Below are 15,587 nucleotides of genomic sequence, written 5' to 3'. Positions count from 1 at the left end.
ATTGAAATATGATTTTAAAAAAGGAACAAAAGTAATACCCTAAATGCAGTTACTGATTTTCTCTGTTCTGACATGAAAAAGATTCTATGATTTGACTATTTTTTCGTAATTGTAGCAAGATAGTCAGAATTGATAACTGATGCAAACATAATATCATTGTTATGATTGATAGTTTTTCAGGCTCTAGAGAAAGTTGGTGCTATTTGGAGTTGTATCAGGGAATTGTACCCTCTGCTTTATATTTGTGTAATCTAGAGATAGCATTTAGACTTCATCTTCAATTGAATCATCCTGAAGTCTTTCATAAGTATGCATTATACTTCCAGGAGAAAAGAATCACACACCTATTTAAATTTTGTAAAATTTGGCCAGTATTAGGCAGTGTGTATTAAATCTCTTTTTAAAACTTAGAAAATTATTAAGTGTATTTAACATAGATTAACATGTTCGCACCAGCTTGAACCACCAGTGATACGTGCATGACTCTCCCATAGGGTGGCTTGTACAAGTGGTGGTACAAATGCATCTTATCACTTTCACTGATCTTTTTACTAATAAAGTTAATAAAAATTGCCCAATGGGACAGTCATGCATATGCCACCACTGACTTGAGCTGCGCAGCTGTAGGACACACGGATTACTGTCCCATTGTGAATGTATCAATCCCTTTCTCCCCTTTAGGAGTATTGCTTACTTTTTGTTATTGTTGCTGTTCCAGTGCATATAAATTGAGATAATTTTAGCTCACAATGTACATGATAGTTATTAAATACTCTCTTCATGTGAGGATTCCCTAGAGGAACAGAAACTGTGATTGACTTTGGAGGACAGATGATCTATCTTGATCCCATGACATTTACATTTTAAGAGATTTCCTACTTTAATATCTACATATGTTTCACAGTGAAAACTCATCAGAAAGCTGATATTTTCCTGTTTTTTTCATATTTAATCTAGGCTGTGTCTGTTAAAGATCTGCTTAATAGCATCATAACCCTTTGGGAGCTAGAATGTGCTTTTGCTTAGATTTAATAGCAGTAAATAAATGTCAACACTCAGAAAATAATAATTATTAATCTGGGAGGGAATGCAGTTCTTTCAGAGGATTTAGAGCTAGTTATGTGTAGGAGTCATGTTTTAGTCTCATTGCTCTTACTGACCCCACCCACCCATAGGATTTCCTGAAGCATATTATGTATACTGAAACATAGTTGGTATGATTTGGGTATGATGTGAATATATGCCTCAAAGTTTCCATGCTGAAAATTTGGTCCCCATTTCATGGTATTGAGATGCAATGGATCTTTAAGAGATGGGACCTACCACTCTTGGAGAAGTTTGTACAATTCTCTTGAAACTGAGATGGCTCTGAGACTGGGTTGTTATGAAGCATGGCCACTTCATATGCTTGACTCCCTTATTCAGCTGTTTACCTCTATTTCTTTGTCATGTGACCCAACCACTTGGGGTGGGTGGGGGTTGGTGCTCATTAGATGCCGGTGCTGTGGTGTTTGGATCCCCAGTCTTAGAATCCTGGGCCAAATAGATCTTCTCTTTGTGCATTACACAGTCAGGGATTTTGTTACACCAATAAAAAATGAACTGAGAAAATTTTCTTATCTTTATGAACAGTGTTATATACATCATGATTTTTGAATGTAAAGACAAAGTTAAGAGCCGTTCTCAGACAGACTGTCCTTTATTGTGTTATGTTGTCAACTGTATTTATTATCAAAATCTATTCTAAAAAAAGTCATTCCTTTTGAAGTTAATTGCATAATGGAATCCTTTCTACAAATATACTTTAGAGATAAAAATGGTATCCTTTGTCTGAAAATGTGTGGTATATAGAATGATTATGTGCAGAGATCTTTGTTCCTAAGTATGAGCTGGTTTTCTAGAGATTTCTTATATCCTGTTAATGGGGTATGTAGCCAACACTTTCATAGAGTTTTAATGTGATGACTCCTTGTCATTTTGGTGTGGAAAATGTTTTTGGTTATTTGACAAATTTATAAATGGTCCTTAGCAATACTGTCATACTTGTACAGCACTCTACTGGAGATTTTTTAAACCATTGCCTCTATTCACAATCATTATCATGCCTGGAATTTCCCAATACCCATGGAATCTTCTAGAGTAGCTCTTATGTTTCCAAGGAACAGAGACTCAAAGTTTTCCAAGAAAGACTAGTATATTAGAAAAACAGAATTGATTGGTAATTAGCAAGTTAAGACTTATTTCTAGAGTTTGTAATTCTTTATGTGAATAATCTGTTTTTTCACTTCCCATCTCCTTAATTTACAATTTTTATCTACCTCTAATTTGACCCTTAGTTTCTCTAGATCTCTAGCTGAAGAAGATTGGAGAAATTCTTTCATTATGTTGTAGTACAAGTTCCTTGCAGATGGCACATGGTTTATTTGACTTTGTCAGTCAGCTCACTTTAATATAAATCACTAACCAACAACAAGCTGTCCTGAGGATAGTTCCTCAGCAACAGACCACTTAGAACCTATGGAACAGGAGTGGAGAAGGAATGGCAAGAAATAAGAAGGAAAACACTTGCTTTTTCCCCTCATTTTTTTTATTAGTTCATATTGGATATACAGATCAATGGGTTTCACTTGGGCAGATTTTTGCAGGTACATTATGTACTTTAATCATCCCCTTATCATCCTCTTGCCACACAATCTCCTATAATTTCCCACTTTGGGGTTTTCAATGTGTAATGTAGTTTGGTCATATTCATCCACCCTGTTACTGGCTCTTAGCACCCCCTTGTCTTCCTCCTCCTGCCCTTCCCTCTATTCCTCTTTGTTTTCTTTTCTTGTCACCTTTTTTTTAGATTACACATATTAGGGAGAACATCTGATATGTGTCTTTGTGAATCTGGCTTATTTTGCTCAACATTATGATCTCCAGATCCCTGCAGTTTTCTGCAAAGGGCAATTTTTGATTTTTGCTATCATCACTATTAACCTTTATGAATTTTTAGTTATTTAATTTATTCTGTGCTATTATATCTGATTTCTTTTGTTAGTGGTGGTACAGTCATTACTTCGGTAGATCTTTGTTGTCTGTCAATACTGGCTTTGTCTTTGTGTCTCTCTTGTTACTACTGATTTCCTTTTTTCCGAGATCAGAGGAAATCAGGTGCTTCAGGGTGGTATGGCTGTAAACTGTTGATTCGGCATATTTTTTCTTGGTGCTGTGTAATCTTAAGAAGTTTTTCAGAATAGATGATTACTTATTGGAGAAGAACTACTGCAATCCCGTTGTTCCTGGCTGCCTTCCCAGTGTCCTTAGATAGTGATGGCCTATAATGACTAAATGCCTCCTCATCAGTCTTTTGAAGGCCTTTGTATTCAGTTGTGTATAAATTTATATGATATGACATATTCCTAAGTATGTATTATATACATTTGTTGAATTGATCCAAAGATATTATATTTTATATTTATTATATTTACTATATAATATATTTAGATGTCACCACCAAACCTCATGTGATCATAGGTGGGACTTTGGGGAGTGACTGGATCATGGGTGTGTGATTTTGGATTAGCCCACTGATCAATTTAGGGCTAATTCTGAGTTGGGATGAAGGATTTACTGAAGAGGGGAGACCTGGGTGTGGGTGATACCAACCAATAGGCTTGTAACTTTGTTGGACTAAAAAGGGAAAGAAGAAGGAAGTCTTGCTACTTTCTGATGGCCATGACATGTACTCTTTCTCCTGTGCCATGCCACCCTGGCTTGGTGAGCCAAAACAAACCTTTTCTCCTTTAACTTGTGGGTGTTGGATATTGCATCTTAGCGATGAGAAAGTACTTAAGACTGAAGACAAATAGTGGGTATTTAATTTTATGTTCATCCAGTTTTCATGGTGATCATTGCAATCACCAATATCATCAGTATGGTATGTAATATCCTCTGTATTCTCCTTTCTGTTTGCATGCACACTTCTGATTATATCCTGTTCTTTCCTATTATCGTCCTTCATTTTTGTTAATAAATTCATTGCCTTGGTATTATTTTACCACATATGTGGGTGTTTCTAAAATTGTTAATTTTGGTGTTTTTTTTTCTCATTGAGTTTATTGGTACATTTTAGGTATACAGTACAGTTACATTCATTGTTGGGATCTTGTACCTTTACATGACAGGTCTTGGTTCTCATTTTTCCCCTTGTCCCTGCCCTCCCTTCACCCCCTCCTCCCCTCCCGATTTACAAACTCTTTGTTCTCATGTTTTCATTTTCTCATATTTTTTTCTTTTCCCTTATTCCCTTTCCCCTACTGTTCCCACTTTCCCTACATCTTTAGCCCTTTTCTTCCTATTTCACATTGTCAATTATTTCATTAGGATCTTATGTACTATTATAGTTTTTCACACCAGAGAAACTATTCAGTATTTACACATGTGACTTATTTATTTCACTTAGGAGTATATCCTCAATATGTATCCATTTCCTATGAATGAATCTAATTTCTCATTCTTTATGGCTGAGTGTATTCCATTTCATACTAATATTTTTTGCATAATTATTTTGTTAGTAATCCTAATCATGTATGTTTGCAGTTCATTACCTTTGATTGCATTAATATACTGGGAATTGTTTCTTCACTAAATTTTTTTTGTGGCTAATATGAAACATCTTTTCAACACTTGTATCAGTTTCCTCTTGTTATTCAAGTTGTATAATAAAACCATCCAGGAAGACAGTTGCTTAAAGAAAACTGTCTATGCTCAAACTTCTGTGAGTTAGCGGGGGCTTTGCTCAGTAGAATGGACTTGACTAGGCAGCTCTGCTTTACACTCAGGTCTGGACAGTTCTCTTCACGTTGTGTCATCTTTCTCTGACAAATAGACTGTTAAAGCATGTTCTTATGGAGATGGCACAGGTGCAAGAGGGGGAAATCATACGAGGCTTCTTAAAGGCTAGGTTGCAACTGGTGCCCTTTCTTTTCTGCTTCATTCTGTTGCTTAAGGTAAATTAAGCAAACGAGCTCAACATCAACAGATTTCACTGCTCAGTGGGGAGAAATGTAGAATTACATGGCAGAGGCTATGCGCATGGGGAAGTATTTGGAGTTGGGTTCCCTAGTGACATTTACTATAGTTTACCCTCTTAGCCATTCGAATTCCAGGATCCCTTAAATTTTTATGTAGTCATAGCATTGTGCTCAAGGTCTACAATGCCGTGATTCGTAGGAGATCCTGAATCCTAATGTAGCATCTTTATGTGTAGAGACCGTTAAAGTTATGGAACTTGAAAGAATCACAGTGAATTCTCTTCAAATGGGGCAAGGATGGGAGGCAAATGCTAATCACTGATCCATAGAAATGTTAAAATTCTTCTGGAAAATGTCAAGTTTTCTTCACCTCATCAGTTCCTTAATTAAATTCTGGTTCTGTTCCCTGAGCTTGGACCCCAAGGCTCTGGATTTCATGGTTATTCTCTCTCTCTCTCTCTCTCTCTCTTTTTTTTTTTGTAGTTTGAGAATCTTTTGCTAGGTAGATGGGGGGTGAGTTTTCTTTTCGAAGTTGTCAGATACTGGATTCTCTGTATTGTTTCCATACTTGTGCTACTATAAGAGGTGATGAAAAATAGGATGAATGCTTACCTTAGAAAACTTTTTATGGTAAAAGATGCATTGCCACTACCCCCGCCAAATACTGCACTTTACTTGGCACCAACACTTACTGCATTACTCTCGCCACTTTCTAAAGCAGTTCTCTTTCCTGTGGCCAAATAGGTTCATCCTCCATCATGTCACCACTCTGTCACACATCATCTCTTGTATGGAAATTTCTTCCAATAAGAACATTATGCTGTGTTTTCATCCATGGTATTCACCAGATCTGACACTTTATGACTTCTGGTTCCTCCTTAAATCAACGCAGCCATGACTGCAGCTAAGGACACAAAAGAGGATTTCCACAACTGCTGCAGAAAGAGGCAAGAATAAATGGGATGAGTGTGTTTGAAGCAAGAAGTATTTCAAACAGCATTAATGGCAATGTATCTTTTGCTGTAAGGATTTTTAAAAAATTTAAACATTCACCGTGTTTTTAGATTATGCCTCAAATGTGACAACATTTTTTTCTCTCAATTTCTTTGCTTCCAAATCCCAGGTTTCTAAAGGAAAAGCAAAAGTAAAGTTTTGGTGTTATTGTCTGTTTACTGAAGATGCATGTCTTAGGACTGCTCTAAAAAGGTTTGAAAATGAAGTAGGTTAATAAAATAAGATTTTATGGTCTCATTTTTGAAACTGAAAGTCCAAGATCATGGTATTGGTAGGGCCGTGCACTCTTCTTAGGTCTCTAGGATTGAATCTTCACTTAACTTTTCCAGTGTGGATTTTTCCAGTTGTCCATCCCTTTCCTGGCTCAAGGTGCATCATTGCAATTGCTCAGCTGTCTTCTGCCTGGGTGTCTCCTCTTTGCCCATGGCTTCTCATTTTTATAACAATAGGGCTCATTGCAACGACCTCATTTTGACTTGATTGCCTCTGTTAAAACTGTTTCCAATGAGTTCATATTCTGAGATACTAGAGGTTAATATCTCTACATATGTTTTTGCTAGGATACAATGTAACCCATCATGGGTCATCACCTTATATAAGTGATTTCTAGATATTCACATCCGTATCCATTTTCTATTGCTGCTCAGTTGTTCAATACTAGAAACCACTCAGCCAGTGGCCTAAAACAAAAATGATGTATTTCATAGGATCTGCTGCTAGTTGTGCTTCTTCCTACCAGAAGGATGGTTAGTTTGACAGCTCAGGCCCATGTCTTTCTAGCCAGAGTATCATGTTTAAATAGAAACTAGCAGAGACACAAGAGCCTATGTGCATACATACATTCAATTTTTGGTTTAGGACTGCCACACTGTTGTTCTGCTTCATTCTGTTGTCCAGGCAAATTGTAGACCATACTCAAAGGGCAGGGGGAAAAAAAGCACCATTTTTAGAAGCGCACAGTCATGTAGTCAACTGATATGCATGGGTGGTCAGGGAAAATTCCATCAACCACAATGGTGCTGCACATGGAAGGCCTCTGTGAACTGTGTACCTAGAAGACATATTTAGGAGAGGAATTTGTCATATAATATGTGCACATTTAAATTATTAGAAAAGCAAAATGTTTTCCAAAGTGGTGGTAATATCTTACTATGCCAAGCCTTGGGTGTAAGAGCTCCCATTTCTTGAGATGCAACATTTGATGTGGACCACCTTTAAAATCTTTCTCAATCCAGTAATATGTTAAGTGATAGCTCTTGGTTGTTTTATTTTGCATATTTCTGATTATTAGTAATGTTATATTTCTTTTCTTTCTTTCTTTTTTCTTTTTCTTTTTGTACCAGGGATTGAACTTGGGTCCTTGTACTTGTGAGGCAGGCTCCAAAACCACTGAGATAAATCCCTGACCCTGTAATGTTGTATTTCTTACGTGTGTAAATAGTTTGTGTTTTCTTTTGTGAAATCCCTTGCCAGTTTTCATATTGACTTCTTACTGATTTCTTGAGTCCTTTTTATAATTTAGATGCACATTATTTGCTATTGATGGCGTAAATACTTCTCTTATTCGGGCTTCTCCCAAGCTTTCTGGAGTTTTTGGATGAAGAGAATTTCTTAATTCTAATATAGTTGAGATTGTCTTTCTTGTTTAAGAAATTCTATTTTGAGGCCATAAAAAATCTATTTTTTTGGTATATGTTCTTTGTATTTTTAATTTTTATAGCTATAACCATTTAAAACATTACTATTCACAGAATAACTCTTAGTGTGCAACTCACCTATAATTTTAGCCATGTCACCCGTCAGGTGCTCATATACATATGAATCCTTTTCTGCTGTCAAATTCCAAGAGCTGTTTTTTTTAAATTATTAGACTACCTTAATTTCTATAGCATTATAGTATTTTATACAGTAATAATTATTAAATAATTTAATAAACATCATATCATATATAATTTTAATGGCAGTACAACTATAGCATTTAATATTAATAAGCTTCATCTTATTGAGTGATACTTCTCAGTCAAGGAAAATGTGATAATTTTGGACTTTATTTGTTATATAAAGTTCAGGAGCAATTCATCAAGTTTCATGAAAAGCATTGTTGGCAGTTTATTTTGATCTGCAATTTATTTATGGATCAAGTTGGGAACTGTTACCTTTCTAAAAATAGCATCTGTGCCTGACAATTATTTCTCTTAAGATGTTTTTAAAGACCTAAATGAAATTTTAATTTTCTCCTTATAGTCTCATCCTTCTTTTGTTAAATTTATTTATTATTAGGTAGCTTGTTCTTGGTTTTTGTTGTCATAAACATAAATATTTTTATTTTATTTTGAATTTAAGGTTTTTATAATTTATATGAGATAAAAATTCATCCAAATTATTCAATGAGTATTGAAAAAATTACACATTCCTGTAACCCTTACCTCAACCCACCTAAAGAATGTTTCCATCACCCTACAAAAGCTGCTTTGTGCCCTTTTGAGGTCGGGTTGATTTTATACCAGAAGGCCCTTGCAGCCATTAATCTGTTTTGTAGTTTTCTTTTTTTGAAGGTCATATAACTGAAACCATCAATTTGTGATCTTTTTGTTATGCTTGTTTATTTAAAACATAATTTTGAGATTCATTCATGTTGTTGGGTAGATCTGTATTTCATTCTGTTTTATTGTAGAGAAGCTGTATTTGATTAGCATTCACCTAATGACCTCGTTGTTTAGGCAAATTTAATTTTTTTTGTTATGACATCTCTCATGCTGGAGAACATAAACTGTAGAGGACATAGAAAAGATATTTGTAAAGCAAAGGGACCTACATCCTGTTTCAGAGAAAATATTTTAGTCAAGAGTTGACGCTGTGGGAGCTAGTCTGCAAGACTTGCAAGAAAGGTTTGAAAATATATGAACCAAAAACTAGAGAGAAGGTAGAAGGTACTAAACATTAGTGTGAGGAGTAAGTGTGCAAAATGGTGTTTGTCTAGAAAGTGGGAAAGTGGTCAATAGAACACTTGTGATGTATTCGGAGTAGCTTCTATAGCAGGTTGTTATAATTTTAATTGCTTATGCTAAACTCATTTTATCTCCCGTATAATGTGTAATGTATTTTTTTTTTAAGAAGACATGATCTGAAGAGAATCATTGGACCACTCTTCTTTAGTTTCCCCAGTGTGTGAATGAATATACATCCATTGTGGTGATCTTAAGTTTTTTGTTTTGTTTTGTTTTTTTGGTAACCTTTCTCATCCTTCTCAACTATATTGCTTAGTAAACTTTCCAGAATTATTTGTTCACTAAATGAGTAAATGTTTTCTAATTTTTAATCATTCCTTTTCATTTTTCTTCCATACATAATGGTCATATATCTTGAACTGCCTGTGAAAATTTTTTACTAGATGAACTACTGTTAAATCATATGTGACCCACTAGCCTAACCAATGCATTTTTTTGACTACATCATCCAATGTGGTTAATAATGTGACCACTCCCATTGTTACTGAAATAATTTCTGAATCTGGGCCCTCTTTTCTCTGTATCTTATGAATTATTTCAGATTCTTATAGTCTCTATATGAGATTATTGCAAAAGGCTTGTAACTGTTCTCAAGAATTTTGGCTTTATCACTTGTTTTGGATAGTGATCCAATATTTTGATTCTTTTCCTTCAGTGTTTACATTGGTGTTAGATAGATCACATGATACATAGCTAGTAATGTGTGTTTCATGGAACTATCTTTTTTCTCCTCTTATTGCCAAACTTTTGATCAGTTTACTTTATCAAAGAAGAAAAGAGAGAGTAAAACATCTCATTGAAATTCTTACATTTTATAGCATTTGACAATATTTGATTATGTGGTTCAGTAGCAATGGTTGGAAACACAATTTTAATGGTGAAATTCATATATCCACTTAAACTATTTGGACACACACATAATCTAGGTAATATTTAACGGACAGGTATGATGGGGTTGTCTGTGAGTTCATAATGGATTTTGTTTGGGTAGGGCTGTTAAAAATTTGAATTAATTGTAAGTTTATTTTTTCCCCACTGATAGTTATATAAAAGAATTCTGTGAATGAAATTCTGTTTAAGCTCATTAAAATTTTTCTACTCAAAGAAGAAATCTTGTCCTTTGCCAGATCATTAGTGTTTTTATTTGTTACAGAGCGGAGGTTTTATCTATATTGTTAGATTCATGCAGACTTAGTCTGACTTGGTTTTCTGTTCATAAAATGATCTGATATATAATAAAAACAAAGCTTCTTAGACAACGGTCTCTCATGCAATTCTAAAATATATTGCATAATTCAAACAATGTAAATGTATGCAAAATATTTTAGGTTTGATTTTCAGATGATAAATTGAATGCAGGTGTTCATTGTTTACCTAAGTGTAAGATAGTCTTTTGTTTCTACTTGAAATATTCTGAACATAGCCCTACAACTGCAGTAAGAGAAACCTGTGCATACATGCCTTTGATTATGTATCACTCTAATGTATATGTGGTTTCTTATTAAGCAAACTTCCCAGGCTGCCTTGCCAACATAGTATTGTGAATTATGTTAAAGTTGGAAGGATAGGTAATCAGTTTACTTGTAGTCATAGACCATTACATGGTTATGACAAAACAATGGTTTCTAACTTTTAGTGTTACAAAACCTTTGAAAGTTGTAAATCTCTTCCCAGGGAAATCTTGCATTATACACAGAATAGGTTTATCAGTCCCGGTGAATCATATTATTTTAACTCGTATTAAAAGGTCTGCCATGTTTTCCTACATTGCTTATGGGAATATCAGTGGAAAACACCTTTATGGAAGGCAATTTGGAATACTTGTCTAATTAGAATGTACATACTCCTATTTCTAGGAAGAGATTTATGTGATTTCACGTGCTACTCAACCCTCCATTAAAGCTGCTAGAAAGTGACATAAACTGAAGAACAAAAATCATAGAGATGACATTGGCAAAAACTGGAAAGCAAGAGTATTGCTAGTGACAGACTCAGAAGATGTGAGGAGGCCAAATTATAAGCAAATAGTGAGGCAAGCAAAGAGTTTGCTGTAGAATTCTAAAAATTCAGGATCTCGTAGCACCAACTACCTCAGGAACTGAATGGATCAGTAGTGTTTGTTAAAGGGTGATTAAGTGGCAGTCTGATCTCTAAATCTCTTTCTGTATGCTGTGACTGACTATTTTAAGAGAGGTAGATATGAGCAAAGTGCTCTTTGTGACCATCTTGGTGGCTTGGCTTTCTTTTCTGGCTGGGACTTGAAAGAGTTTTGTTTGGGCATTCTGTCTATTCTTAAGAAGAAAGTCTTAAATACTGACCTCAGAAGTTCCCATAAGCATTTCAACACAATTGCACTATAGAAAGCTATTTGAGGGTTTGTTCTAGGAAAACAAGTCAGTTAAGAAAGACGATTACATAGGATACGCAGATTAAAAGCCCATGATACATTAGAGGTGAAGAAATATCCCCATGCTGGTGGTATAAAGAGTTCTTGGTTGGTAGCTGTGAGACTGGCAGTTCATATTGCAAAACGTTAGCAGACTTCAGTGGTAAAATTTTTTTAAAAAAGATAAAAGTAGTGAAATGTTTTATGTGTTAGAACATCTTGAAAATAGATTTGGATGAAAAGCTAATGTTTGGTGTTGAATGAATCATAAGCATATAGAAATTAACCACATCAAAACAGAAGATAAGCTCCAATTCCATGGAAAACAGTGAGTTATTCAAGAAAGGATTTTAACAATATTTGATTCAGCTGAGTGGTGTTCATATAGTCAAGGATATAAACAGTATTAATTTAATGAAAATTATGATATTGAAATGATGGGGAATGGGAAGTGTGGGTATGTACTGTGGTGAGTTTGGAAAGGACAAATTACAGATTCTAAACAAAACAGAAACATCAAGAGACAGTATGAAAAGTATTCTTTAGAGGGGTTGTATGATAGTCAAGTTACAGAGCTGGGTGCTTCATCCTCTGTAAATTGTCCGATTTTTGTACCCTCATCATGGCCTCCTGTTGGATAAAGTATTTCTCTCATCCTTGTTCTGGATTTGGCTGCCTGGTTTGCTTTGGACAGTGGGATTTTACCAGATGTAACATAGGTTGACCCTTAAAACATACTTGTGCTGTTGGGCTTGTCCTTTTGTGTTGCTTTGCCATAAGAAAACATACTCTGGTTATTTCCTCCAGTGTCCATGGCAGGCATACACATGGATCAGAGCTCCCCAGCCCTCGGCTGAAGCAGAATTTTCAGCCACCACAAAACTATGTGAGTGAGAATTAAGTCTGCTGCTACATGCCATTGAGATTTTCTTTATGTTTGTTACTCAGCAGAAGTTGACTGTTGCACGTGTAGATAAATAGTAGAGTAGTTGGTCAAAAGAAGGAATAAGGACTGCCTTCCAGGAAGACAAAGTGCATAAAATCTTGTGGGGATGTTTGGTTCTTTAAACCATGTATATGACTTCTGAGGTCATCAAGGAATGCATTCATTATCTTTTTAGTGGAATGAGGGAAAAAGTCATGGTTATTGCTGGTTATCTTTGGAATTTATCCATGAATCAAGGAGAGAACTCTGTTCACTATTCAGGCAGCTGAATCACATGTTAGTAGGTAGCATAGCTCAGATGCCAAAAGCACAAATTGGGATTCTATCAAAATTATATGCATATATAATGCTTCAAATTATATTTTGTTGATTTTTTTTCTTTTTTGGTTTATGCTGAGGCTTGAACCCAGGGTTGACACACTGGTGTACATCCCCAACTCGCTTTACTTTTTAGAGTTGTTTTAGTGCATGTTTGTAGTACATAACGGTTACATTCCTTGTGTGGAGTTGGCGCATGCACATAACACAACTTAATTCTTTTTCATTCCCTTCCCCCATTCTTTATGTTTTTTTTTTTTTCTCACAATGAAAGACTGACTTTCCATATTCAGGAACAATATGTAAATCTTTTAAGGAGGATATATAGATGCTTTAAGTATTAAAATGAATAAGAGAACTGCAACCTATAAATGTCTTGAGGTATAAATATAATATACGGGATTTGGATTTTACGAATGAATATATTTCTTAAATGAAGAGTTTTCATACAGTAATTCCTCAGCTGTAACTTCTGGCATTTTGTAAGGGGCTTAGGAAAAGAAAGCTTTTGAGCAAAGGAAATAAAATATTGCATTTACCTGTCACCTGAAACTATTGAGGGGACTCGGAGCTGTTGGGATGGTTGCTACATTCCTTTTCACTCTCTTTTGTTTTGCTTTATATTATAATGTAATCATTGGCTTATTAAATGGTCTGTGAGTTCTCTGGGCTGTTCCTCTTGTGTCTGCAATTGTTTATGAAATAAAAGGGCTGTTTTTATTTGAACAGTATTGTCATTTGTTAACTTCCTTTCTTTGTTTTTCTTTTTAAACTAGTGTAGTGACTATGACCTGGAGTTTGGAACTGAGTGTTTGCAGTTGGCTCTAAAATATTGTCATACAAACGCCAAACTTGTAGAAGGATCTCCTGATCTCTGGAAGGTAAGAGAAAGTCCTTCGTTCTGGTTCTGCTCTGCTTGTGTGTGCATGGGAGGGTATGCACATGCACTTACACTCTAAAGTGATAGAGTGCTTAGAAGATGTCAGAAGAGTCCCACTGGGTTTCCTGAGCTGTATAAGTATAGTTACCTGAATTATTCACATGCATGGATTATTGCTTAGTAGAAAAATACCATGCAGTATTTTTTCCCCATTTAAGGATGTCTATGTGCTATCAGCCCAGCAAGCAAATGTGTTTTTTCATTTTGTTTGTGTTTTTTTATACCTGCCTTCCATGGGCTTGTCTCAGTTGCACTTGATGGGCATTGCTGAGGCTATTTAGGGATATGTTTGACATCTTGCCTCTGGAATGAGTCAGTTATTGCTGTTCATCTTTGGGATTTAATCGTGTGCTCCAAAGGAAACTGCTCACCATATATACATATCACATCCTTCTGTTATACTACTAGTAGACTACTAGGATGAACTGTGAGGATTTTGGCAACTGCTAGTTAAGTGTTTTGTTAAAGATCCTGGTGCATAACTCCTTTGTCTATCTACTAGACCTAATTTGAAGGCCTGAAAAAAGTGGAAAAACAGGCACTGTGCTGCTACTCACCTGTCAATACTCTGGCTTCACTGGACTTTGGAGGCATGACTATTTACCTCTTTGGGTATTCTGAGCCTTCATTAAGCATTTAAAGCCCTGAAGTCTGTGGCTGACAGGGAAACATCACATTGCACTTTAAATATTTCACTCTCTTTTCACTAAGCTATTTATTTTAAAGTGGACTTATTTCCTTACTCTCTGGCAACAGAGAATTATTTCTCAGATGCATCTCCACTCTGTGCCTCCTCATTCTGTGCGCTGAATGCCAGGGCATTGTGATGTGCCTGGTCTGTCCACAGTGCTTTTGTTGGCTCCTTTGGTGAGTCACTTTTGCACATGCTATTATGGGAGTTGAGTTGTCTCCCCAGAGAACATATGTTTGGGTCATAAACTCTGGCAACTATTAGTGTGATCTTATTTGTTAAGCAGGTCTTTGCAGGTGTAATCAAATTAAGATGAGGTCATAGGGAAGTAGGGTGGATCCTAAACCCATCACAACTGGTGTCCTTGTCAGAATAGAAGAGACACCGAAAGAAGAAGAAGGCTGTATGACCTTGAAGGCAGAGATTAAGGCGATACATTTATGAGCCACGGAATGCTAAGGCCTACCAGAATTTAGGAATCAGGCTGGGAAAGGATCTTCCCTAAAGCATCAGAAGGTGCCTGGATCTGCCTACACCTGGATTTCAGACCTGGATCTTTCCACAACTGTGAGAGAATGGATTTCTGTTGCTTTAAGCCACCCAGTTTGTACTGATTTCTTACATTAACCTTGCAAGACATGTGCACAAGGAGTGACATACTTAGGCCTGCAGTGGGTGGGAGAATAGCATCTCTTCCCAAACTGGAGCAGAGTCCGAGAGCCTCCCTGCTAGGAGTGAGGTTAAACTAATGATGTATGTCAAAGGGATGTTGGACAATAAAAGGCCTGTGATGCAGTGGATTGGGAAAAATGTGTCCTGCAGGTCACTGTATAAGTGTTTTCATGTACCATAAGTGTGTGTGTTTTTTTTTTTTTTTGGAGTGAAATGAGATTATTGTGAAAGTAAAGGTTCCGAGTTATTCCAAATTTCCTATCTTCTTCTCCTCCCTCCTGTCTTGTGTCATTGTGCCATTTTCTTTGCTGTTGGCCCCTCTTCTTTTTGGTAACCTTTAAAATTTGTCTGTAGACTTTTAATTTACTTTTGTAATATTATCTTTTATGAGCAGAGTATATTAATTGCTACTTAAACTGCAACAGTGAAATCTACTCTTTGAAATTATTCTTAGATGTGCTACATTGCTAAAACTGCTGCAGAATCCAGAAAGCAGGACCAAGTACTTGAAATGTGGTTTGGAAGTTAGATGTAATGAATGAAAGTTGCCTCTGAGGTAACCAAGAATAGCCCATACTTTAAAATAGTGAGGCT

General features: G+C 35.8%; 1 protein-coding gene across 4 annotated transcripts in view; it reads left to right on the top strand.

The window, feature by feature from the left end:
- Crppa (CDP-L-ribitol pyrophosphorylase A) overlaps nt 1–15,587 on the top strand; it is a 249,539-nt gene that overhangs the window by 54,892 nt on the left and 179,060 nt on the right. For all 4 annotated transcript variants that reach the window (XM_010643342.2, XM_033757037.1, XM_019210534.2 and 1 more), the window contains exon 4: nt 13,467–13,571. In XM_010643342.2, coding sequence (XP_010641644.1) covers nt 13,467–13,571 — 105 coding nt within the window. The remainder of the gene's footprint in view (nt 1–13,466; nt 13,572–15,587) is intronic.

This window comes from Fukomys damarensis, unplaced genomic scaffold, assembly GCF_012274545.1.
Source record: "Fukomys damarensis isolate Sample0158 unplaced genomic scaffold, DMR_v1.0_HiC HiC_scaffold_4, whole genome shotgun sequence".
NCBI lineage: Eukaryota > Metazoa > Chordata > Mammalia > Rodentia > Bathyergidae > Fukomys > Fukomys damarensis.
This window is presented reverse-complemented; position numbering and strand designations above follow the sequence as displayed.